Genomic DNA, 26,227 nt, shown 5'->3' on the forward strand with positions numbered 1-26,227 from the left:
CTGGGGTTGGAGCCAAGGGTCCAGGGGTTCCCATCCAGTCCCCTTGCCCTGGCCCAGCCTGCTCACCTGTCCTTTGTCGCTGTTCCCAGAACGGCCACTGTGGAGACGGCTGGACTGGCTATGGCTGCAGTGATGACAGCCACCATGGACCCTGGGGGGACTGCAGGGGTGGCTGGGGCAGGGCCAGCCTTGCTCAGTGCTGTGCTGTCTGCCCCTGGGGACACAGCCCCAGCCGGGGTGGAGGTGGCATCCGCAGGCGCAGGGGAGGTGGGACCTGGCAGCGTGCTGGCGGCCCTGTGTGGCAGGTAGGCGCTCAGTTGCCTGGGCCGCCCCAAGTTCCCAGCATGGCAGAGACAACCCACCTGCCCATCCTCCAACCTCTTTCAGGCAGCCCCCCACCCTGTTCCAGACATGCTCCCAGACCTCATTACTGTGAATTCCACCAGGCCCTGGCCCTTCCCTGGCAGCCTTCAGGCCGTATCTGCCCAGAACTCTCCCCCCACACCTGGCAAGCGCTAGGGCAGGATGGCAGTGGCCCTGCTGCAGCCCAGGGCTCCCCAGGCTGGCCCACACCTGTCCACCTGCTTCCGCTGAGTGATACCAACTCCAGCCTTACAAGGACCCCTGGGAGCCTGCAAGGGCAGGGTCAGGAGAGGGTCCTAAGGGGCCTCATGGGTGGGGGCTGCACCAGGTGCGGTCAGGGCAGCATAAGAAACAGACCACGCTGGAGCCTACAGACAGCTTGACCCAGGGAGGCGCAAGCCCACATCGGCCAGAGTGGGCACAAGACCCACGCAGACAGCCCCGTAGAAAGTTTGCTTTCAGAATGACATAACTCGCTTGTCAGAGCACAGCTGTTTTTAAGGGAGCGATTAGGGGAAAGTTTAAGGGTTGTAATGATTCTTACGGAACTAACCCCCTTCAGGAGTCCCAGGCACCAGCCTGCCACCTCCCCAACCTGGGCATTTCTGCTCATCACAGCAGGGCTGTGCCCCTCTGCAGCCCTGGCCCTACTTCCTCGGGGCCCTACTGCAGCCCCAGGGCAGGGGTCCAGGGCGTGACACCGGGGGTCCCTGAACGAGCATGCTGTGAGCCAGAGCAGGACCCCACCATAGGATGCACAGAGCTCCACAATCAGCATGGGGGCCTGGGGGACCCCACTTCATTCAGAGAACATCCACCTACGGTGTCGCCTGTCTGCTCCCTGACCCCTCACATCCCTACCAGGCCACCTGCTTCTCCTTCCCCAGTTTCCAAATACAGCTCCTTATGTTGTCCCCTCCCCAACCCAGCCCAGCCAGGAGACTTCTGTCCGTCCATCGATGGATCCCAAAGGCCTAGACTTTCCTCCTGAGTGTGAGGACGGAACGTGTTAGGGCTGAGCTTGCAGGGAGGACCCCCCCCCCCCACATCAGGGTTCAGCTGCAAAGTCCTAACACACCCCCATCCTCCGGTGCGAGTGTGTTGGGTGTTTCCAACGTGCCTGGCTGAGGTGGGTGCATCTGAGAGCTGGCACACACTGGGCAGGACGGCAGCTGAGCCTCCTCCCCACCACCGGGCAACCCCAGAGCCTGGAGTGGTGGCCCCGCTGGGCTGGAACTCCTGGCTGTTCTCTCCAAGGTGGGCCTCTGGATGGGGCGGCCCCATCCCCAGGTCCCCAGGGTGGGACATTCAGGCCCTCTGCGCTGTCACCCTTGGGCCCCTCCCCACAGAGCCCCTCCACGGGGTCACAGGGCCATCTGGTAGCAGGTCTGCCCGCTCCTGGGAAGCCGAGTGCTGTGACCAACCAGACCCCCGTGCACCTGTACCCACCCCATCCTGCACACCTGGGGGCCACCATGGATAGTGAGGGGGCCTCCTGGCCGGGACCTGTACTGACAGCTTGTGAGGCAACAGCCACCTTCTGCTCATCCTTGTCACTGTCAGAAGCCACCAGGGGGCCATCCCTGGAGACACACACATTCCAGGCACACGGGGAGGCAGGGCCAGCTGCAAGACAGGGACCCAGAGACATTGGCGAGGGTGGAGGGGCCCCCAAACTCATGTGGGCATGCAAGAGCTTCAGCCTGAAACAGACTGCACGACCTGTGGCTTCCAACTCCCACCCCCACCCCCAATTGGCCCCGACGCACTGGGGTTTCCAAGCCTGTCTGATGGGGGCTCAAACAGAGGCTCTGGATGGAGTGCGTGTAATGGCGCCAGGAAGGCAGCCAATGGTCGCAGCAGCACAAAGGCAGGGGCCGACCCTACACCCAGGGCGGCCCAAAGACCTTGCCATCCGGTCTGGGCCAGTGCCGCCTACCTCCCCCCGGCCCTGCTGTCAGAGCTGCTCTGACTCACGGGTTCTCTCTGGGCCCTGGCTCAGGCCGCCCTGGGCATCGCCACATCCTCTGTCCACCGGGGAGCTGCAGCGGGGCCCCGACTCGGAACTGTGGACGAAGCCAAGGCTGAGGCCATGCCGGAAAGGTGCTGCCCCAGAGGCAGACGGGGTCGCTCGGCCTGCCCTGCCTTCCTTACCAGCAGAAAGGCTGGAAGTCCGTGAACTGGGCCCAGCCTTTCTCCTCCAGAGCTGAGGCGGTGGGGGCGCTGGCCGCCCACACACTGGAACCCACGTCCATTGCCACTCCCAGGGCTGGAGCAGTGGGGCTCACTGGCTCATCAAACATTGTCCACGTGGAGCCTGCCAGGGCGAGACGCAGCGGCCGGGCCCTTGACCAGGTCAGCCTGCCCACCTCAGAGCCCTCAGCCCAGAGGCAGCCAGGCGGCCCTGTGAGAAGCACTGTCCCCCCGACAGGCCTGGTGGGTGACATGGCTGAGAGGCGCTGCCGAGGACCAAACCACAGCGTTTGCCACCAGCCCTGTGTCCTCTCAGTCAAGGGCACAGGGAAGCCACTGCCTTCAGGGTCATGAATTCCCCAGACAGATCAGCAGGTGTCAGGACCCTGGGAGCAACCACTAGGCACAGGCCAGGCACCCAATCCTCTGTCACCCAGGTGCCCCACCCAGCCTGGACTCTGAGCCCCAAGCACCCACCTTCTGAGCCACCCTCTGTGCAGGGACCTTCCTTCTGGGTAACAGCTGGAGAAGCTCCTGCCTGAACCACAACCCCATCGGCTTCCTTCCCATCTGGGCAGCTCTCGGAGGCGGGAGGGCCCCCGAACCTGGGAGAGAAGCACGGTCAGCGCCGCGGGGCGTCACAGCTGCGGCAGGGCCAGGTGCACACGGGAAAGATGGGTGGGCTGCACACCTGGCTCTGGCCATGGCCCGGGTAGCACAGTGGGTCTCCTTGTCCTCCCAGATGTCATCGTCCTCGTCATCATCAAAGGGCTGGATGTGGTCACTGCAGCAGGCCTCAAACAGAGCTGCGCTGGGCTGTGAGAGCCCCCATGTCCCACACGGCTCCCGAGGCCCGGCCCACAGCCTCCCAGGATGGGCCCCCGGCTGGGGAGGGACCGGGCTCCCACAGAGCAGCCCCTGCCCCGCTGCCCACCCACCGCCGCGTCCCTGTCCACCTCCACCTCACGCCAGGCTGGGGACTCACGCTGTCCTCATCAGCGTCGATGCTGAAGTTTATCTCTGCGATCCTGTCGAACGGAGCGCTGGAAGGACAATGCAGGCGCTCAGCACCTTGGCACCCGGGTGGGCGGCACCACCTCACGAGGGCGCGTGCTGTGTGCACCGACTGGGGCTGGGCTGCAGGCCTGAGGGAGTCCGCGGCCCAGAGCAGGTGGGGCTGACGCAAGGCCAGGGCTCTGCGGCCTGTCCAGCAGCGTGGCTGCCACTGGGGTGGGGCCACGCCCTGCGCCCTTGCTTTCCCTCGGGCTCCGGGAGGAGCGCCCTGGGGGACTCCCACCGGGCTGCTGTGTCTGGGGCTGGTGGGGGCTCACTCAGTCACACCCTCCCACGCGAGCCGCACCTGGCTCTCAGCCGAGGAAATGGGGGGATGGCCTCTAGGGCCAGGCAGGGCTGAGCCGCAGGCCTGGGACCTGGTCACACTGAGCAGAGGGACTGAGATGGGGGTGGGGAGGCAGTGACGGCACAAATCAGGGCCATGGGGCACAAGGGAGGCCGCCTCAAGTGCCGCGCAGGAGACGCCTGCCGGAGCCGGACTAACAGGGCAGGCAGCGGGGTTGCGGTCCTGGTGGGCTCACTTGACACTGTCGTCCTGGTCTGCAAACTCTTCGTCATTGAAGCCAAACTGATCCACGAAGGTGGCTGTCATCTGCTGGACCTGGTACTCGGAGAAGGCCTGAGGGGACAGCGCCGGGGGCAGGCCTCAGACTCCAGCTTTTCCCCACCGCTGACCACTCAGGACACGCGCACACATCCAAACAGCCTACTGAACTTTTAATTCACCCACCGTGTCCCCAAAGGTCCCATCAACGTAAGTGGCTCTGAGAGGCTCCCCCCGTCACAGGGAGAGTGAGCCGGCTCCTCCCCTTGGCTGTTCCCCACGGTGGTCTGGGAGAGGTGCTGCCCGGGATGCCCTAGAGGCTGCAATGCTGCCAAGACCATGGGGAGGGGGCCGGCCACACACACCTGCTGCAGGGACAGCTCGTTGGGGAACACGCCCTCCATGTCCTCGTCCTCACTCGAGGGGTGCAGGTGGTGGGTGCTCACCTTCAGCAACAGAGGGGTGGGCGTGAGCCTTCACCCCAGGGTGGTGCCCAGCCCGCTCCCCCTGGTGCAGCCCACGCTGGGTCCGAGACCACACCGGGCCCCCGACATGGCAGGGCAGGACTGAGGGGCCCTCACTGGGGCGGCCCAGGCCCGAGGCTGCAGCACATTCAAGCTGCCCACGCACGCGCCAGACAAGCCCCCTCACCAGGTCCACGGCGTTCCTGCGGTTGGTTTCCATCAGCGTCTCCTCCACGAAGTTCTCCCAGCGCCCACGGCAATCCGCAGGGAGCCCTGCAAGGGAAGTGCTGTCAGGTCCCCAGGGCCACTGTGGAGGGCCCCTGGGTGACATCCGAGAGCTGCTGGGTCTGGCAGGACCTTGAGGGGTTGTAGGAGCACAGAGCCCAACCTCAGCAGGTGCCATCAGGGACCGTGAGGGGCAGACAGACAACACAGGCTTCTGTGACAAAGCGGCCCATGGCCCGGCCTTAGCACAACTCACAGGCCTGTGTCTGTTTTTCTGGGGAGGTCAGAGCCTCAGAAAGACTCACGCCCTGGAAACAGTGAGGAAAGACACAGCAAAGAGCTTCCCACCTGCCTGTTGTCTCCACACTGGGCCTTCCTGGGCAGCTTCCCTGGGCCCAGCCCTCATCATGGGCGCCCAGGGACCAGGAAGCCTGACCTCTGTCCAAAGGCCACGGCCTGAGAACACCCTGCTGCCAGGACTTCCTAGGCTCACACTTGCCCTGCAGCCATGGGGCCCACACACTGAGACCCCGGGGCCCTTCCCGGCTCTGCCCCTAACCCCAGAGCAGCAGATCGTGTGCCCAGGACATGAGGGGTGGGAAGGGGCCAGGGCACAGCCCCCAGGTCGAGGGGCCCTGCAGCACGACACAAGGGTGCCCAGGGTGTGGGAGGCCAGGGCAGGGGCTGCGTGAGCGCAGAGCGGCTGCTGCAGGCCGGACCCGGGAGCGTACAGCAGCGTGCTGACACGTGTGCATGTGGGAGCCGGGCCAGCGCTGTGAGCAGACACCTGCCCCACAGAACAGGCTCTGGGGCCCAGGCCCACCCACAGGGACACCCCTATGGAAGGCAGGCTGACTGTGCAGCACCCTGGCAGCTGCCACCTGCTGCAGGGGCAAAGCAGACTCAGGCAACCAGACCTAGAACAGGGCTCACCTCGGATGACCTCGCTGACCGGGGTCGGAGCGGGGCCCCTCTCCAGGTTCCGCACCACAGCGTTGGCGATCCGGGTGAGGTGGCCCATGTTCCCGCGCCTCATGCCACCCGCCGCCCTGGAAGTGAGGGGCAGCGTGAGGGTGGCTGCCCGTCCCGGGCCAGACCCTCCTCACAGCCTTGCCTGCAGGACACTGGTATTGGGAGGCGGCCGGCGGCAGTGGGGCTCAGAGCCCGCCACCCCCCACACCCTATGCAGCCCTCTCAGCCTCTGCGTCCGCTGGCCCGTCCGGGACTGTGCTCCCTAAACTGCACTCAGACAGCTCTGGCCGTCCCAGCTCCCAGAGCACCACCCAGCTCAGCCCGGAGCCCGGAGCCCGGAGCCCAGCGCCCAGGGTAGAGGCCAGTCCAGCAGCAGCAGACACGCGAGTAACACACGAGCGCACCCCCGCAGCAAGTGCTGACTGCGCAGGTCTGGCTCCAGGGAAGGCAAGAACGGCCATGGGACTCAGAGGCGCCTCTCAGGAGCTCTAGCTTCATGAGTCGCCTCCCTTACTGAGCTCTAGGCCGGGAGGGGGTGGGGGTGGCGGGGGGGCGGGGTGTGCACTTGTCCTGGCTTCTGTCCACCTTTACCCCGTGCTGCCACGAACACATGGTTCTCCATTCAACTTCTCCGCCCACACACAACCCCACAGGACAGGGGGTCACAGTGTCCTGACAGCCAGGAAGAGTCAGCGTCGATGTCCACATGTCTGCAAACAGCCCTTGAACCGGGGTGGACAGGGCCCACTGCCCCCACACCCTCACTCCCAGAAGCCCGAGGACGCCCAGAAGAAGTCAAGGGCAGCGCGTGCGCGGGAGGCCTGGGCCAAGCAGAGGAGGGTCAGGGGAGAGCAGGAGGGGCGTGGCCATAGGGACACTGGGAAGGGACAGGGTCTGCCGTGCGCCCAGGCCCCCAGTGACGGCAGCGAGCCCTCCCTGGACCAGAGCGCACGTGTGCACAAAGGCGCACCAGGCACCTTAGCAGGCTCAGCGCAGGGCCCCACTGGGCACCGCACGTGCTGGGCCTGGGGAGGCCGCCAGCCCCACCCAGCACGCTGATGCCGGGAACAGACGCAAGCTGGCGACTCGGGAAGAGCAGAATGTGAGGGTGAAGCCAGAGCCGAGGGCAAGGCCCTGCAGGCCACCCCGGGGACCTGGGTTTCAAGACTTTCAGGCAGGAGTGGCATTTCAGGAAGAGCCCAGCTGCTCCCATGGCAAGAGGCAGGTGGGCAGGAAGCGGCCTGGACACTCGTGAGGGTCGAGGGCTCAGCGAGAGAGGCGGCTGGGGCTGGGACGGCAGCCGGGCGTTTGGGACGCAGCGTGGGCTCAGACCGGGGCGAGGCCCCAGGACCCTGCTGGCTGCACCGCTCGGCTCGTTGGCCTCTCGACAGCCCTGGGCCCCAGGGAGCAGGCAGGCACCCTCCCTCACAGCCCAGGGGTCCTCACTGTGTGTGTTCGTTGGCCTCCCAGGCCTCCAGGATCCTCTGCACCAGGCGGCACTTCTGGAACAGCTGGGGGCACAGGAGAGCTGGTCAGGGTCCGAGGGGCTGCATGCTCCCCTCCACCCTCCCTGGGCTTTGCAGGCAAGTGAGCGGGCGGCCCAGGGGGGGAGCGCCACACGGTGTGCTCACGAGCCAGCAGGGAAGAGGAGGACGTGCCACATGGAGGACTCATGCATGTGGGTGCAAAAGGTCCAAAATCCCCAGGCGCCCTCATGCCCTTTGCGATCCCCTCTCACAGGGGAAAGGAGGGCCGCTCATGCGCATCACGTGACAGGCCACGCAGGAGCAAGGGGCAGCGCTGGCCTCAATAACAGCGTCCACGTGGTCTGCGTGGGGCTGAGCACACAGCAACACGCCAGACACTGGTTGGACTTACATGGGTCACCATCGTGTTCTCGGGGTGGCCGGCAGCAGCCTGAGGGGTCTCTGAGCCCCCGTTCCCAGGTGGAGGCTCCACCCTGCTCTCAGGCCCACTGGCTTCTGCTCTGTCTTCCCGAGCGGCGTGGGAGAGAATAGCGGCGACGCACAGCTCCACTTGGAAGTGCAGGAAGTTATTCCAGGTGTACTTGAAAAACAGGTCCTGGGGAAGCAGAGGGAGGATGATGGTCCCTGGGCTGGTCTCCTAACAGCGGGACCACAGGCGGTGGGCGGCCGGGCAGGTGCCGGTGGCCCTGCTCTCGGGGAGGCCCTTCCAGGAGCCTGAGCACAGCCCGCGGGTCAAGTCTTCTGAACTCACGCTACTTATCCAGTTCTCTCTTTATCTGTCTATCATCCTCACCAAGGACATCTCTACTGATTTCAGAGAGAGAAGGGAGAGAAGGACGGGGAGAGAGAAACATCGGTGTGAGACGGAGACACTGACCTGCTGCCTCCTGTATGTGCCCAGCCGGGGACGGAACCCACAACCCTCTGCTGCATGAGACGACGCTCCGGCCCGGGGGAGGCCCCGGGCAGGCGGACTCATTTCAGCCTCTTCTTAACAGTGTTTTTAAAAGGCTGTGTATTTCCTAATAAAATCCACTTTAGCTACATTCTACACATTCTACTGAGTGGGATTATTATTCTTCCTTTATGATTTCGTCTTAACCAATGGGTCACTGGAAGCATGTTAAATTCTCAAACACACAGGACGGACATGAAGTCAGTAGACGCACATGTAAACACTGCCCACAGGAACCCGAGGGGCCCAAACCTAAGCTGCACCAGCTGAAGCCCAGACGAGGCTGAGTGAGGACGCAGCAGCCCCTCTCTTGCAGCCTCTTCCAGGTGAGTGGGGTGGGGGGCAGCCATGACAGCCTGTCTCTGAATCTCTGACCCATAAGCCAGGAGGCAGGCGCTGGCGGGGAGAGGTGACGCAGGCGCACGCACCCCCACGGCCATGCTACCTCACACAGAGCAGGGGCCACAGCAGCCTGGGCTGGGGAGGGGAGACAGGGCAGGAAGGGGAGCTGCAGACTCCACTGGGATGTGAGCTTGGGCCCCTCTTCACACCATGGACATGGCTGCTGGACGCAGGCAGAAAGCACACCTGTCCGACCCAGTCCTCCTCCCTCACAGAATCAGAGCCCCAAGTCTTGGCTTCACCTTCTTGCCAATGTGACCTTGCCGGACCTTGCAGGTGGCTTCATTGTTCAACAGTCAGACTCACCTCCCAATATAGAAAAGCCCGGACCAGACGGCTTCACTGGTGAATTCTACCCAACATTTAGAGAAGAATTAACACCATCCCTCCTCCTCTTCTGCACCCTAACACATTCTGTGAGGCCCGCACTATCCTGACACCAAAGCCAGAGACGTCACAAGACAGGAAACTATAGACCAATGTCCTTTATGAACACTGATGCAAAACCCCTCAACAAAATACTAGCAGAACGAATGCAGCGGCATGTTAACAGACCACACACCGTGGCTGAGTGGGACCAACTCCCAGAACGCAAGGACAGCGCAACATGAAAACCAATCAGTCCAGTCTGGTCGCTGCCCATCGACCAAAGGACAAAAACCACACAACTCTTAACCAATACTGGAGAGCATATGACAAAATCCAACAACTTTTTAAACAAAAACATCTAATAAACTAGGAATAGAAGGAAACTTCCCAAACATGGTAAGGGGCATCCATGATAAACCCACAGCAAACACCCCGCTAAATGGTGGCAGGCTGAAAGCCCCCCAAGATCAGGAACCCCTTCCCTCCACCACAGTGCCGCACCGTCTAGCCAGTGCAATGAGGAAAGAAGAGGAATAAAGGTGCCCAAATTGGAAAGGAAGAAATAAAAGTATCTCTTTTCACAGATGACATGATCTAGTATGAAGAAAATTCTACGAGTTTCACATAATTGCTTGACCTAATAAATCAATTCCAAGATACAAAATCAACACACAAAAACCAGTTGCATGTCTATACACTAAGAATCAACAATCCAAAAATATTTAAGAAAACAATTCCATTTACAATGGCTTCCAGAAGAATAAAATACTGAGGAATACATTTATCCTAGGAGGTAAAAGACTTATACACTGAAACCACAAAACACTGCTAAAAGAAATTAAAGACCTAAATAAATGGAAAGACACTCATGTTCAAGGACCGGGAGAATAATTTTGTTTTTGTTTTTTTAAGATTTTACTTTTTATTTTTAGAGAGATGCGAAAGGAGGGAGAAAGAGAGGGAGAGAAACATGATGTGCAAGAGAAACAGCGATCCGTTGCCTCTCTCACACTCCCAACTGGGGACCAGGCCTCTGCCCTGATTGGGAATCAAACGGTGACCTTTCAAGTTCACAGGCCAGCGCTCAGTCCACTGAGCCCCACCAGCCAGGGCAGAAGATTAATTTCTTTTTTCATTTCAAGCCTTTAATGGAAGTTGCATATAAGAGTACATTACTCCTGCAACTTCTCAACTGTTTCTTCCTTGTATTCGCCTTTTTCCTTTCCTGCTTGGTGAGGTCTGGCTTTATGTTCAAGCACCCTTTTGCGGTCTGTCCAGTTTCAGTTTGGTGACAGCCACCTGCTGGGGTGAGGGCCCACGTGAACAGCCGCGCCATCGCCTTTGCCCTGCTGCGCCCGTTCAATGCAGACGCCGCGTTTCCTCTGTAACCCTGGACTGCTTCGCCGGCCCGCTGCCCTCTGCATGTCCTTGCACAACCTGAGCTTCACCATCGTTCGCTGGGCACGGCTTGAGCACTGCACTTCTGTCTCAGCTCTTTGGAAAGAGGAGGAGACATCATCTTCCTGCAAGTGCAGGGAGGTGCATTGTATTGTCTTGCTACAGTTCTTGCTCTGGTCAGAAGTCACAAAGGGACTGAACTTCATTTTGACCACTGGCACCTCTGCGATGAACACAAAAGGCAGAAGATTAATTTTGATAAGATGAAAATACTACCCAAAGTTCAGGTTGGTGCAAAAGTAATGTCTGACTTTTTTAAAAGAAAGTTTTAGATAGTATTTATTAAATTTGTGCCTCCTCTTACGATTTTTTGATGTCACAGTGACTGAGTTATATCTTATTTTTTCAGATTGAGGTATTGTTCATAATCGTCCGCAATATTTGCACCCATGTTTGTCCCACCTAAAGACCACATTAGAAACGTTTTACTCTATGAGCTTCATAAAGGTGCCCATGCAAGTACAGCAGCAAAGTCTATTCAGAGAGCTTATGGGGACGAAGCAGTGACTGAAAAAAGTTGCAGGAGGTGATTTTCCAGTTTCCAAAGTGGGGATTTCAGTTTGAAAATTGAGCCAAAAGAGGGTCGTCCAAAAAAACTTGATTCCGAAGTGTTGGAAGCTGTTGTCACAGAAAACCCCACCATCACCTCCAGGGAACATGCAGAGCAATGTAACGTAGCCCATACGACCATGCTACACCAACTGAAAGGATCGGAAAGGTGTCAGTGGTTGGAAAATGGGTCCCACACGAACTGTCTCCAGAGAATCTGCAACAGCATGTTGCTTGTTGTGAATCACTGCTTTTGCGACACCTTCAGGCACCATTTTTAGGTCGGCTTATTACAGGCGCTGAGAAGTGGGTCCTTTACCATCACGTTAAACGCTGCGGATCGTGGATCAGTTAAGGAGGAAGAAGGGTTCAACAACCAAGAGGAGGACTTCATCCAAAGACGATCATGTTGAGTGTGTGGTAGGATACGGAAGGAACTGTCCATTACGAACTTTTAGACAACAATCAAACAATGACTGCTAATCTTTACTGTGAACAACTTCGTCCTTTGAAAGCAGCTTTGAACCAAAAGCGACTCTCCTTAGTCAACAGAAAGGGTGTCGTCTGCCATCATGATAGCGCTCGTCCTCACACAGCTCTTTCTTGAAAGAGCCTGGCTGGGAAATATTGCTTCATCTTCCATGTTCTGATTGTCCTTCTGATTGTCACTTGTTTCGGGGACTACAGAACCATTTTGATGGTCTTAGGTTGACATCAAGAGAAGAGGTTGAAAATGAGCTGGATTCATATTTTGCTTCAAAACCTAGAGAATTTTACAAGCGTGGCATTTATAAGCTGATTGACAGACGGAACAATGTTCTAGAAAGCAAAGGAGATTATGTTAACGAATATTTTCATAATCATGGGCTTTTTTATTTTTTTAAGTATATTTTATTGATTATATTGTTACGATAGTTCCAGTTTTTTCCCCTTTGCTCCCCTCCGCCCAGCAACTCCCCTCAACAATCCCCCGCCAAAGTCCATGCCCATGGGTCGTACATACAAGCTCTCCTGCCTCACCCTTTCATATATTCTTCTTTAAAAAAAAAAAAAAAAAATTTTTTTTAAATTAATTATTTTAACAATAAAAAATAACAATCCCTCCCTCTTGGACTTAAGACCCTTCATAATCTTATAAAGGACAATGGGTGAAGGTCTCGAGCTCCTCTAGCTGCTTCAAGCTGGACATGGCCATCGTCCTACCTACCCTTGGGTCCAGAAATCCCTAGTAAGACTGGGGGTGTGGAGGGGAGGGTGGCCTTCCCACATGGGTAAGGATCAGGTAGACTCCAGGTCAGGTGGCTGTCCCTGGACAACGGCAGGCTTGATTTAACAGGCTGGCATCCTTGTTGTATGCTGGCTTTTTCATTTTTAAAAGAGACCTCGACATCAGACATTATTTTTGCACCAACCTTATATCTGATCTACAGATGGAATACAATTTCTACCAAAATCCCACCCAATGGTATTTTTTTTTGTAGAAACAGAAAAACCCATCCTAAAATTCATATGGAATCACAAGGGAGCCCCAGAAGACCAATTTTTAATAAGATTTTATTTATTTATTTTTAGACACAGAAGAAGGGAAGGAGAAAGAGAGGAAGAGAAACATCGATTGGTTGCCTCTCCTACACACCCCAATGAAAACGGAACCTGCAACCCAGGCATGTGCCCTGACTGAGAGTCAAACCAGTGACCTCTTGGTTTGTGGGATGGCGCCCAACCAACTGCGCCACACTCGTCCGGGCCCAAAAGACAAAACCTTGAAAAACAAAGACCGCTGGATTCACTCTTCCTCAGTTCAAAACTTGCTACAAAGCTGCAGTAACTGACAGTGGGGTTCTGGCATGAGGACACACAGAAAAGGCCATGTCAATGAATAAGGGGCAGTCTTTTTTTCAGTAAGTGGTGCTGGGAAACTGGACGCCCGCACACGGAAGGAAGCTGGACCCTTTCCTATACCACATACAAGGTCTGTCCAGAAAGTATCCAGCCATGCGCTATGACATAGACATTTATTGAAGAAGACACGAGAAACATTGTACACAGGACAATGGCGCCTCAGTCCCCTTCAAAGTAGGCACCTGGGGACCCCACACAGTTCTCCCAGCATCTCTTCCACTGTTCAAAACACTGCAAAAGCCTTTGTTGAAATTGCCGTCAGCTGCCCTGCCGTATTTTCCTGACTCTCATCGATGGTCTGAGATCTCTTCCCTTTCCAAGGCGATTCTAGTTTTGGGAGAAGCCAGAAGTCGCAGGGCGCCAAACCTGGGCTCTAGGGGGCTGAGTCACCTGGGTCACCGATCTTTGTTGATTGTGCCCTGTACACGTTCGACATGCTCAGGTGTTCTGCTCACGGCAGGCCTTCCAGAACGTGAATCACTTACTGCGCCATCCCCGAAAGCCTTCTGAGTCAGCCGAATAGTTTCCATGGAGGAATGTTCAAGCTTAACGCAAAATTTGAAGCAAATTCACTGTTTTATTTGCTCATTTTGAATGCGACGGCCACACAGTACACATGCTCACTCAACAGCATCTGCCGCCCCCACTGACTAGTGAAACCGTCATTGTTCACGCATGTGCGTTCCGGCCCACTCTCCTTGGCTGCTAGTTACATGATGTTGTGCAAACTGTTCTCGTTATATTAACAATGGCTGGACTTTCTCCAGACAGACTTTGCATATAAATTAACTCAAAATGGACTGAAGACCTGATAGAGCTAAAACTACAAAACTCTTAGAAGAAAACAAGTTCCATGGCAGTGGATTTGGCAATGATTTCTTGGCTACAACACCAACAGATAAACTGGACTCATGAAAATGAAAACCTTGTGTGTCAAAATGCACTATCGACAGAATGAAAAGATAACCCCACAGAATGAGAGGAACTTGTGTATCTGATAAAACCCTAATCTGGGGTACATAAAGAACTCCTACACCTCAAAACCAACCAAATAATCAAACCACCTAATTCAAAAATGGGCAAAGGACTTGGACAACCATCCAAAGCAGCCACACAAATGGCCAGCAAGAAGAGCACTTGAAGAGATGCTCAGCATCACTAATCATTAGGGAAACACAAACGCGAACTACCACATGATACCACTTCACAACCATTATGATGGTTTTTTTTTTTTTTAAATGAAAAACAAATCTTAGTGAGCATGTGGAGAAACTGGAACCTTTATACGTTGCCAGTGGGAATGTAAAGTGAGGTAGCCAATGTGAAAAACAGTTGGTTCCTCAAAAAAGTTGAACACAGAATTCCTACACGAGCCATCAATCCCACCTCTGGGTACGCACTCAGAAGTGGAGGCAGGGGCTCACACAGACATTTGTGCACCCGTGTTGACAGCAGCATTACTCACAACGGCTGAAAGGTGGAAGCCACCCACACATCCACCCACTGCGAACGGACACACAGGACACAGGTGCAGTCCGTCCATACAACACAGGACGACCCGGCTGTGGAAAGGAAGGGACTGACAGTTGCTGCGGCAGGGAAGGGCCTTGAAGACATTATGCTCAGTGACATAAGCCAGACACAAAAAGCCAAACACTGTGTGACCCCACTTTCAGGAGGCCCCTGGAGCAGCCAAACTCAGAGACAAAAAGCAGCCTGGCGGGTGCCCGGGCTGGGGGAGGGGCGCAGGGACTGACCTCTCAACAGTCAGTGTTCCTGTCTGAGAAGACAGACGAGCTCCGCAAACAGAGGGGATGGCTGCATAGATGATGAATGTACTTAATGCCACTGCATTATCTGCACACTTAAAAATTATTAAGCTGGTAAATTCTAGGTTACAGACTTTTTATCACAATGAAAGTAAAAAGGGGGGCGTGGGAAAGAGTGAGAATTTTTTTTAAGAGAAGAAAAGGAAAGGTCTTCCATCATCCTGCTGGGGTTTCCAAATGCGGATGAACCTGCAGGGCCAGTGCCCCAGGCGCAGTTCCAAGGCCGGCTCCTTCTGGGATTAGAGGGGAACTTAAAGAGATTCCAGCTTCCTGGGAGCAGAGGCCAAGGGTAAGGCCGAGGAGAAGCCTGGGGACCACATCTGCCCGAGGGGCACACTCAGAGTGACAGCGATGCACCCCCATCAGCAACCCCTCTGCCTGCCCACCCCTCTGCTCAGACACCATGGTGGCGGGGGCGGGGGACGGGGGGCGGTCCCGCACCAGCAGCAGGCCCACAGTGTTGAGTCGGCAGAGCTCCTGGTTGATGCTGGGCGTGTTCGTGTGCAGCAGGGCAGCCATGAGGCGGGCGCCGTGCAGCCGGGCGCTGCCCAGGGGCTCCTCCAGCACGCCGATGGTGGTCAGGATCGCCGTCCTCTGCAAGCACAGAAGCAACACCCGCTGGAGCCGCACAGCCAGCGCCGCATGGCCGCTGCTCAGGGGGGGCGGGGGGGCTGCGCTGCTCTAGCACGAGGCGCGGCCTGGGGAGGAGGGGGCAGTGGGGCTTCCTCAGGGCGGCACTGCCAGCAGGAGGCAAGGGGGGACCACAGACACAGAGCGCGCCCAGAAGCCGGGCACTGTAGGCTCAGCCTGCCAGCACAGGGAGAGCCCCCTGGCATCCAGGCTGGGAGGGAGGCAGGGCCAGAGCTCTGCAGGGACACCTGTGACCGCTCCTGGAAGAGACTGATGACAGAGCCAGCCTCGTCAAATGGCACACAGGTCTGTTCTGATCCCTACCACATCCAGAACGCTCATTAACAGAATGTTCCAGAATCCCTTCATTTGGGAAGCTTCCTTTTTCGTGGAGGAGGCAGACAATAAGTTGATAAATGAAAGGACGACGGATCATGGCGAGGAAAGGGCTGAGACTGGGGGAGGGGCTCAGTTGAGTTGGGCAGGTGGGGAGGCAGTGAGCCCCCCTCAAGCTGCTGAGCTGAGCAAAGGGCCTCCTCTGGGACTCCGGACCCTTGGCTGGGTCAGAGGCCCAGCTGACAATGAACTCGGGTCCTCAGATGACCCCTATTTCAGAAAGCGAGAGTCACCGGAGGGGCTGCAGAATGTCCAGCCCCCAGCTCCCCCTAAGAACAGACGAATGTTCAACAGATAGGGGTCTGAAAGCGGGCCTCTGGCATCTGCCTGGTGGTTCTCAAGCTGGGGTCAGGGCACAGCAGCGTCTGAGCACGCACGCACGCTCCGGGTAAACCGAGGCCCTGACCTTGGGCGGGCAGAGCAGGAGCTGGTGGAAGTCCTTCAACCGCAGCTCGATGCCGTGCAGGACGCTGTCACCACCGGTGCCCGGCCTCTCCAGCCCCTGAGAGCGGGGATCCCCTGAGCCCTCTGTCCTGCGGATGAGGAAGCAGAGGGAGATGGGGGTGCGCCCAGGCCCCTGCCCCATCCCCCTGCCCTGCCCAGTGTTCCACTCATCATCTCAGGAGCTGTGTGGTGACCAGTTCAGAGCAGAGAGGGGCGGCCAAGGCCTTCAGGTACTGTTCCCAGGCAACAGCCCTGGGCACTGCCACTCAGCCGGCCCCTGGTGAGCTGGTGGCACCACACTGATGGGAACCACCTCTGCTCCCCTCCTGCTCCGAAAACATCCACAGCCGGTCCCACCTCCAGCTGAGAAGCAGGAGACAGGACCGGCCCCCACTGTCCCTCTGGCTTTTTCAAGCCGACTCCTCTGAGCCGTTTACTTAAAATGCTTTTTCCAGTTATCGAGGTAACGCACGAGCACTGCAGGGAAGAGTCAGCTGGTGCGTGTGTCTCCCTCATTTTTATGCTGCCCCTTCACTGCGTGCAAGCTCGGGCCAGGCCTGGAGCACCACAGCCTGCAGAGGAGCCCACGCTCCCACGTTCGTGAAGGTGCAAACCCAACACTCTGGTTTCTTCACTGGAGAAAACAATGATAGCAATGTCATCCTCTTTTTAGATAAAAAGCTAATAAATACCTACTGGTATCAGAGAGAAGGAGAAACAGCTACTAATCTTACTACTGAGATTAAGCCAATTTGTCCTTTTCTAATTGTTCTTTCTTTCTTTTTAAAAAAGGAGAAGCCATCGGCGCAGGGCTGCCCTGAAGTCCCCAGCATGTGGGAGGCCCACCCACCCACCTGCTCTGCAGACGCATATACACACTCTGCAAACAGGCGGCAGGGCACGACCTCAGTCTGCGGTGGGAATGTGACTGTGACGATGGCTAAGGTCAAAGGAGACTTGGCCACAGCCGAGGATTTACCTTTTCAATAGGGGAGTCTACCCCCAGGATCAGCCGCACAACTGAAAACCAGCTAGGAACACAACGCACCAGACTGCTCCTTCGAGCCACCGGCCAGCAGTGTCACACTCAGCTGCCACACAAGCTTTCCCTCGGGACAGGCACTCACCCAGCCCGCCTCGCCTCCAACAAGGTCAGCAACACCTGAGTCCCGCTGACGAGGCAGCTCTCGGTCTGGTCTCCGTCAAACATGTTCCTCAGGAGCTGCTCCACGCAGTCCTGCCTGTCAGACACGCACAGACCACTGCCGGGCGGAGCAGATGCGGACAGCAAGGATGGTCTCCCCTCCCCGTGGAGGCGCCCCTGCTGGCCTGGACTCGCACCTGCCCAGAGACCCCTCCCATGAGAAACAGGCCCATTAACGCAACTCTGGATTGGGATGAGCATTTTGCAACCGGCTCATCAGACTCTGAACAGAGGAAGTGGCTGCATCTGCTGGTGTTCAGAGCAGGGCTGGGGACATCCTCATAGCTCAGAAGGACCCCAGTGCCACCCCCTGGCCAGGACCCCCAGCGCCACAGACAGCACTCACGACTCCAGCACGGTGAGAAGGGGGTCCGGCTCCGGGGCCTCTGGCAGCTGGCCGCCCTGCTCCCTGCCCAGCCGGACGATGTCGCAGAGAGTTTGAGAAGCGTTGGACTGCCTCTGCAGAGACAGGGACAGCACTGTCAGGCCGGGAGCAGTGTCCGCAGAGCCAGACTGCCGGGCAGGCGGAGCCCCGCTCTGGATCTGGGAGAAGCGCAGGGCCCCCATCAGCTCACTTCCGAGAAGCCTGGTCTGCTCTCCCACGGGGGGGGGGGGGGGGGGGGCACGCATCTGCTCTGACTTCCGGGTGCACTGACGTCTGAGCTCAGAGGGGCTCTCACAGCAATGGCTCCCCCAGGACCCCTGCTGAGCTGCCCTGCACGTGACCATGTTTTGTTTTGTTTTTAATTTAACTGAGTTCAGAGAGAGAGAAACATCGATTTGTTGTTCCACTTACGGATCACTGGTTGAGTCTTGTATGTGCCCTGACTGGGGCTCAAACCCACAACCTTGGCGCATTGGGATGATGCTCTAACCCACCGAGTCACCCAGCCAGGACCTGAAACTGTATGTGTATATATATATATATGTGTGTAGTTATTTTTAAAAAGAACTGGATCTTTTACAGGGTTATGTAGTCCAGCCAACTCCTTTTTATTTTATTATTCTCACCCAAGGGCACGCTTCCTGATTTTAGAGAGAGCGGAGGGGAAGAAGAGAGAGAAGGAGAGAAACATCAATCTGAGAAAGAAACATCCATTTGTTGGTTGCCTCTCACAAGTGTCCCAACTGGGGACCAAACCCGCAACCTAGGTATGTGCCCTGACTGGGAATCAAACCCATAAACTGAAAGTTTATGGGACAACGCTCCAGCCAACTGAGCCACACTGGTCAGGGCCCAATACTGAATTTTATTTTTTAAGATAGTTTTAGAGAAAGGGGAAGGGAGAGAGAAAGAGAGAAACATCAATCAGTTGCCTCTCGCACACTCCCCAAGCAGGGACCTGGACCCACAACCCAGGCGTGTGTCCTGACCAGGAACTGAACAGGCGGCCTTTTGGTCTGTGGTATGATACCCAACCCACTGAGCTACAGGGCCTGATACTGTATTTTAAATTAACAAGGAGCTACTAATATTCAGAATGACTCCTGTGAGCTCATGAAAATACAAATGTTGCTACAGAGAAAACAAAGGATGCACCTTTCAGGGAAATGTGAACTGCGTGAAAACTTGGAATCTGACTCAGTACACCTGCCAACTGGGGGGGAGGGGGGGTTTCCAAAGGACAGGTCAGCACAACCGGAAACTCAGCCTGGCCCCGTGCAGGCTGCGGAGCGGCTGGGCTCAAGGAGAAAGGAAAGCAGCCAGGGTGGCTCTGTGGCCTCGCCCCTGCCTGTGGACGCGCACACTCACGGGGGCACCGGGGCACAGACACCCCCCAGGGACGACAGGGACAGAGAGCAGAGTGGCCTGGAAGCAGCTGCGGCTCAGCACCGCTGCCTGGAAACCGCTGAGGGCAGCGGGCAGCTCTGCTGTCCCACGGAGCACAGGCCTACCAGGAGACACTGCCAGCGCTGCTCCCTGGTGTCACCACGGGGCGGGAGGGGCTGGCAGAGGGAGCCCATCGCCACCCCACAAGCGCCCGCCACCCTCGGAGCCCTGTCCCAGCATGGCTGGGAGAAGCTGCTCCCTTCCAGGGAGCAGGACACACCGGCGCAGACGCTCCCTCCAAATGAAGAGCAGTTTGCAGGAGAATGACTTTTGTCCCGCTCTCTCGGAGGCAAGCCAGCGCCAGGCTGTGAGCTGGCGGGGGAGAGCCCTCTCTCCCCGGGGTGCACAGGGCTGAGGGTGGTCCCGGAAGCAAGCCCTCCCCCAGCTGGGTCCTGAGAGGCCCTAGGAGACGTCCTGGGCAGAGCACCTACTAGGCTGTGAGCAGACCCCCTGGCTGGGTGGCCCCGTAGGCTGTGTCGCTGTCCCCCACACTGAAAGGCTGTGGGTCTGATGCCAGGCTGGAGCACGTAAGGGGGGCAACTGACCAATGTTCTCCCCTCTCCCTGCTCCCTTCCTCTCTCGCTATAATCAATAAACATCCTTGGGAGATTAAAACAAACTTGTTATGAGCAAGTAAGTTCTGGGGTAATTTTTTACTCAGCCATAAAAAAACTAAAACAATTATGTTCAAATTGTTTTTTATAACATGGATGCATTATTTTTTTAGTAAAAAAAAAAATAGTCTAGAAGTCAGTGCTCTGAGGACAGGACTGAGTGGCCCTGGGCAGCAGGAGGGGCGCGGCGGCTCAGGGGCCCCTACTCACATCCTCGTCCTCACTCGGATGGATGAGCCCCACCAGCCTCTGGATGGTCTTCTCTTCGTTAAGCCACTGAAAGGGAAAGAGGCCCACTGACGACCGCTCGCACCCAGCTGCGGGGGGAGGAGCCTGTGGTACGGCAGAAACCCAGGCGCCAGGTCCCACGGCAGGTTCTGTGCCTGACACCCATGCCCACCCACGGCCAGAGAGCAGAGCAGTGACCGGATTCTGGAGCGACCCAAAGGTTACAGAGGGGAGCGCCGTCTCTGGGTCAGAATGGCACAGGCTCTTTCCCCCACACGAGCTCTGTCCTTAGGAAACCACAGGAGCACCAGGGGCTCTTCCAGCCCATGCGGCTCTGCCTCTGCTCCTGGGGCACCAGGGCCTTTCCAAGGTCAGGGGCAGAAGGGCCCCGGTGAGGCTGTGGGAGCCCGGTGAGGACTGACGTGCAGGATGCTGCTGGAGGTCAAGGGCAAGGTGGGCCAGGCAGCCCCGGGTCATGCCTGGCTCCCCAGGGCACCTCCGTGCCCAGGACTGCACAGTGCGGTCAGCGCAGGCCCCACTAGCTGTGAAGAGCCATCGACGCCTGCTGTCCTGTGCGCCGCTAGCCACTGCAACTGAATCTTAGTGGGGGGCTGTCCAAGTGACACAGTTATCGGCCTGGGACTGAGCAGTGCCACCTTGAGGACAACTGTCCCCCGACTCCAGGAGCTGGAAAACGGGCAACAAGGATGAATGGCTGGCTTTACTTTAAACTGCGTGGCAAACAAAGCCACCACAGCCCCGTGGACAAGCAGCCCCAGACGGCTTTCCTGGGCTCCTCTGGCTTGAGAACCCCCCTCTTCTGGGAAACCCCTCACAGAGCTACGGGCAGCTCCTTGAGCTGCCAGCACCTGTCAGGACTGACACACACAGGCACGCCAGGACAAAGGTCCCTGATGGCATCCCTGTCGGCTCGCACTTCCCTCCCAGGTCCGTGCCGGGCACAGAGCAGCCCAGTGAGGAAAGCTGTTTCTGCTTCTTCACAGAGCAGAGGCCGGACTGTCGGGGGGAGAGCCACCCTGCTCTCTGCTTCTCAATGGACTGACCAGGACAAGGGAAAGGTGCCTAGCACAGCCCCGGCCTCCAGTATAAGCCTTGGCAAGAGCCCGATGACCCCAGAGGAGGAAGCGTGGTGGGTGGGGAGTGGGAGCGCCCAGTGGGTGTCACTACCCGCTCCGAGGCTGCAGACACACCAGACAGGGGCGCGGCTCCACAGGCAAAGCCCACACACTCACCTGCAGCACTTCCTGCCGCAGCCCGGCCGGCTCCACGCAGCTGACCAGACGAAGCAGCAAGTCCATGAGGGCCGAGGTGCCGATGTGCTTCAGGACCAGGCTGATGAACTTGTCTTTCTTCTTCAGGAACACAATCACCTGAAGTCAAACACTCTGGTAAGCAAGTGGGACAGACCCAACACCAGGAGATGTCCCCCAAATAACACTTATTAGAAAGATTAATTTTCAATCATGTTGAGCGGAAGTAACAGGAAGACCTAAAGCAGCTGTGAGAAAGACCTCTGCAAAGACAGGCAGAGAGACCTGCACACAGGACCGTCTAAGAGGCGGGGGGCGGGGCAGCGCCGCAGGCTGACACGGTGGGCCGCATGTGAGCCTCCATGAGAACAGGACACGACCACCCGTGAGCCCACACGGGACACACCAGTTCACATTTTCTCAACAGAACTGACCGGTGTAGACAGAGTTGAGCCGGCAGATGACAGTCACTGGTGACAGCGCCTGAACCTGGGACGCCAGCCCGGAGAACACAGAGCACACGAGACAGCCAAGCACCCGCAGCCCCAGGAGGGGGAAAAGGGGACCAGGGCTGAGAAAGAAGAGGCACGACACGTGGCTGGCTAGTGGCCAGCGCCAAGGAGGGAGACAGCTGAGCGGGAAGTGGGAGGCCACGGGGGGGGGGGGGGTGCAGCCGGCACTGTGGTTAGGCCAATCAGGAGGCGGCTGCAGGGGAGCGTGCAGGTGGGGGGGGCCTGGTGGAGTCCTGGGCTGCGTGTCTGCACGTTCAGCTCAGCTCAGCCCAGCCCAGCCCGAGACAGAACGCCTGCACGTCCAGGCCACTGTGCCGGGCGGACCCAGGACCCCACTGGGAACAGTGGGGACACAGGAGAACCATCAGCTGCGGGGTGTCAATTGCACTCACACAGAGCTGGGAGGAAAGGGAGGAGAGGAAAAGAGGTGGGAGGAGGGTTGTTTGAAATGAGAGCAAGATTCTTAGGAATAAAACAATGGACACCACTACAGACCCTACAGGTACAGGAGCTATTATGAGAGGGTATTAGAGACAACTTTATGCCAATTTAGGTAAATTTAGCAAAATAAAAAGTTTCCTTGCAAAACATACTTACCTAAACTGATAGGAAGGAATAAGACAGCTCTAGAGCACCAAAAGGCACAGGATCTGCTTTCTGTAAGAAAGCTCCAGGCTCTAACGGCCTCAGTGAACCCCATCAGCCACTGAAAGAGAAACCACCCCAGCCCTGCCATCCAGGGAACACGAAATGCGCAAATGTGCCGCACGCCACTGTACATGAATGTAAGACCTTCATTCTAAAAACCCGACCAGGGCATTCTAAGAAAGGGAAATTACATGCCAGTCACACTGATGACCACAGACGCAAAAACTCAGCAACAGGAAAGGAAAGCACATCACAATCAAGTTGACTGTATTCTAAGAAATTAAGGTTGGTTTAACATTAAAAAACCATTCAGTTACATTTACCTATTAAAAGAATAGAGAAGAAAAAACGTATGATCAACTGAATACATACAGTAAAAAAATCCAATAAAAATTTTAAAAGATTTTATTTATTATTTATTCTTAGAGAGAGGGGACAGGAGGAGAAAGAAAGAGAAAAACATCAGTTACCTGTCACACGCGCCCTGACCAGGGACTGGCCCGCCACCCAGGTGTGTGCCCTGACCAGGAATCGAACCAGCAACCTTTTGGTTCACAGGATGACTAACTCCCAACCAACTGAACCATGCTGGCCAGGGCAAGAATGCAACAAATTTAAACATTCATGTTATAAAAAACTAAAAAGACTAGGAAAAAAAAAATTCTCTTACTCTGATTAAAAAATAAGTAAAATCTATGAAAACTCCACAACAAACATCCCACTTAACTGTGAAATGTGGAAAGCATTTCCTCTGGGACAATCAGTGAAATGAGGCCGACTCATTCAACGTTGTTCTGAAGGTCCCAGCCAATGCAGTAAGTCAAGAAAAAAAGGTAAAAGGTCTAAGAATTATAGAGAGGAAAATAAAACTGTCATTAACCACAGATAATATGCTCTTGCACAAAGATAAAGAACATAAAGATGAATTGTTACAACAGCAGCTTTGTTGACAGCTGCCAGAAACGGACTTCAGCCCAGACAGCCCAGCTGTGGTACACGCGTGCCCCAGGGTCCTGCTCTGCAGTGAAAAGGGAGGCCCTGGCCATGGCTGCTGGTGCGGCCCAGTGCGCTGGAGCGTCGTCCCATAGACCAAATGGTCGAGGGTTCAATTCCCGGTCAGGGCAGGTGCCTAGGTTGCGGATCCCACCCCTGGTCAGGGTGTGTACGGGAAGGCAGCCAATCGATGCTTCTCTCTCACACCTCCCTCCCTCCCTCCCTCCCTTCCTCCCTTTCTCCTTCTCTCTGTTCCCCTTCCTCTCTCTCTAAAAGCAATGAAAAAATGTCCTTGGGTGAGGATAAAAAAGTAAAAATAAAAAAAAATTAAAAAGGAATGTATTAATGTACTACTGATACAACAACTTGGAAGAATCTACAGGTAATTATGCTGAAATGGAAAAGAGCTAATCCCCAGAGACCACGTACTATATGATTTAACTTAAATAACATTTTGAAAGGACAAAATTTTAGAAACAGAAAGAGATCAGTGCTGGCGATGAGCGAAGGGTCGGGGCAGGAGAAAGGCGGGGAGGTTAAAAAGGGCAACACAGAGGTCCCGTGTGGGACTGGAACCATTTGTGCCTACCCGTGACGGTGGAGACACAAGCCAACACAGAGCGCGACGTGCTCTGTGGGAAGTGAGCGCGTGAGCACACACACACAGGCTGCAGGGAAAACCAGCGGCAACCGAGCGAGACTGGCGGGACCGTCAGTGCCACGTCCTGCGTGGGCTGCTCCACCCGAACTTTACAGGCGTCAGCACTGAAGGAAGCGGGCAAAGCGCACAGGGTCTCTTCATGTTACCTCATACAACTGCATGTAAATCTACAATTATCTCAATAAAAATTTTCATGACCAAGATGGAAATATCAGCTACCTAAGAATAACCCTAATGGGAGACATGTAAGACCAGGGGCTATCGGAGAAAAGTGCCATGTCACTGAGAGAAACTCCAGGAGCCCTGACTGCGCAGCTTCATCCCGCGACACACACACAAACGAGCAGGAGCGGCTGTGTGTCCATACAACTTCTTTTACAAAAAATAGGCGACAGGCTGCTTTTGGCCTGTGGGCCTCTATTTGTCAACCTCAGCCTATAGCCAATACAAGCCTCATCAAAATACCAGGCTTTTTCGTTTTTGGAGGGGAGCAGGGAAGAATGTGGAAACTGACAAACTTATCCTAAAATCTGCTAATTCTAAACTAATGCAAAAGGCAAAAAATAGTAAAAACAACCTTGAGGAAGAAAAGGTGAGCGGACTAACTCGACAGAACATCACGGCTCACGAAGCCGCAGTAATTAAGAGTGCTGCCCGGCACCCCACCCCCGGGGACAGAACCCGGACACATACGTGACCACCCGACTATGACAAGGGACCTTGTCAAGCGACCGAGAGAGAACAGCACTATCAATAAACAGTGCTGGGTCCACTGAATATGCCTATTTTTAAAAAATACTTCAACCATATGCCGTTTACAAGAATCAATTCCAGGTGGACTGTAGATAGAAGTATGAAAGGTAAAACTAAATAAAGTTTCTAAAAGATAATACAGAAGAATATCTTCAAGACTTTGAGGTAGACAAAGGTTTCTTAACAGAACAAAAAAACCCACCAACCATGAATGAAAGACTTTTGAACTGGACCACATGAAAATCAGAAGCTCCCCTCACTAAGAGCAGAGAAACGAAGAGAGGCGGGCCAGAGGGGAAGGATGTTTGCAACACAAAAATCCACAAAACATCTGTATTCACTAAATACAGAGGATTCCTACAAATCAAAAAAGCGACAGCCTCACAGAAAATGACAACAGACTTCACAAAAGAAAATGCCCAAAGGCCAACTAACGTAGGCAAAGGGATTCATCCTCACTATTAAAACCACAAGGCCCTGTGACACAGGCCCCCCCCAGGGGCTGAAACCAACAGGCTCACAAAGGAGAGGTGGGTGAGAAGCAGAGCATGCGGGGCTCCCTCCACTGCTGCTGGGCTGGGAACGGCTGCCGCTTTCGCTTCAGCCGTCCAAGCTGACCCCACACTGTCTGAGCGAAGAACATATAATGAGCAGCCACTAAAAACCTACAGAGATACACTAAGAACCACTATAGATAAATCAAAATGAAAAATTTTAAATGGTCAAGTGACACAAAGGAGGCAGAAAAAAGAAAACAGATAAATGAAAAACACGGGGAATAAACAGAAAAACAACAAATAAAATGGCAGCCGTAAGCCCTAACATGTCAATAACCCCATTAATGTAAACGGCCTGAATACGCCAATAGAAGACAAAGCGAGCAGGTATGTAAACACACACGACCGGTTACGTTTTCTATAAGAAACTCACTTCTAATATGACAACCCATGCAGTGGACTGGGCACAAATGCTCACAGCACCTTGATTTGTAGAAGTCAAGAGAAGTGTGAGCACCGAAAGTGCCTTCCAGCAGGAATGGCGTGGCACACCCACACCTACAGTAGTAAAAAGGAATTGTGACTAGGCTGTAGAAAGTCCTCACCCCGTAGAAACACATACTGAAATATTTACACGCAAAATGAAATGATATCTGGCACGGGGGCAGGAAACGAGGTCCAGGAGAAATAAGGTTGCCCGCAAACAGACAGCTGTTAGCTGCGTGACAGAGCCGTGGGGGCCCACACACTGCGTCCGCT

At 55.8% G+C, this 26,227-nt stretch overlaps 1 protein-coding gene across 1 annotated transcript in view; it reads right to left on the reverse strand.

Annotated features, from left to right (window-relative positions):
* Positions 1 to 26,227, reverse strand: part of PPP6R2 (protein phosphatase 6 regulatory subunit 2) — a 61,618-nt gene that overhangs the window by 806 nt on the left and 34,585 nt on the right. The window contains exons 5-23 of the mRNA XM_090272211.1: positions 21,387 to 21,524; positions 20,116 to 20,181; positions 17,807 to 17,919; positions 17,384 to 17,497; positions 16,219 to 16,345; positions 15,228 to 15,380; positions 7,714 to 7,917; positions 7,282 to 7,346; positions 5,797 to 5,912; positions 4,826 to 4,911; positions 4,540 to 4,620; positions 4,152 to 4,249; positions 3,542 to 3,599; positions 3,248 to 3,372; positions 3,034 to 3,161; positions 2,518 to 2,680; positions 2,341 to 2,429; positions 1,827 to 1,989; positions 67 to 294 (exon numbers count right to left, since the gene is read on the reverse strand). Of these exons, the coding sequence (XP_090128337.1) occupies positions 67 to 294; positions 1,827 to 1,989; positions 2,341 to 2,429; positions 2,518 to 2,680; positions 3,034 to 3,161; positions 3,248 to 3,372; positions 3,542 to 3,599; positions 4,152 to 4,249; positions 4,540 to 4,620; positions 4,826 to 4,911; positions 5,797 to 5,912; positions 7,282 to 7,346; positions 7,714 to 7,917; positions 15,228 to 15,380; positions 16,219 to 16,345; positions 17,384 to 17,497; positions 17,807 to 17,919; positions 20,116 to 20,181; positions 21,387 to 21,524 (2,315 nt within the window). The remainder of the gene's footprint in view (positions 1 to 66; positions 295 to 1,826; positions 1,990 to 2,340; positions 2,430 to 2,517; positions 2,681 to 3,033; positions 3,162 to 3,247; positions 3,373 to 3,541; positions 3,600 to 4,151; positions 4,250 to 4,539; positions 4,621 to 4,825; positions 4,912 to 5,796; positions 5,913 to 7,281; positions 7,347 to 7,713; positions 7,918 to 15,227; positions 15,381 to 16,218; positions 16,346 to 17,383; positions 17,498 to 17,806; positions 17,920 to 20,115; positions 20,182 to 21,386; positions 21,525 to 26,227) is intronic.

Source organism: Furipterus horrens, unplaced genomic scaffold, assembly GCF_987537825.1.
Source record: "Furipterus horrens unplaced genomic scaffold, mFurHor1.1.pri manual_scaffold_4, whole genome shotgun sequence".
NCBI lineage: Eukaryota > Metazoa > Chordata > Mammalia > Chiroptera > Furipteridae > Furipterus > Furipterus horrens.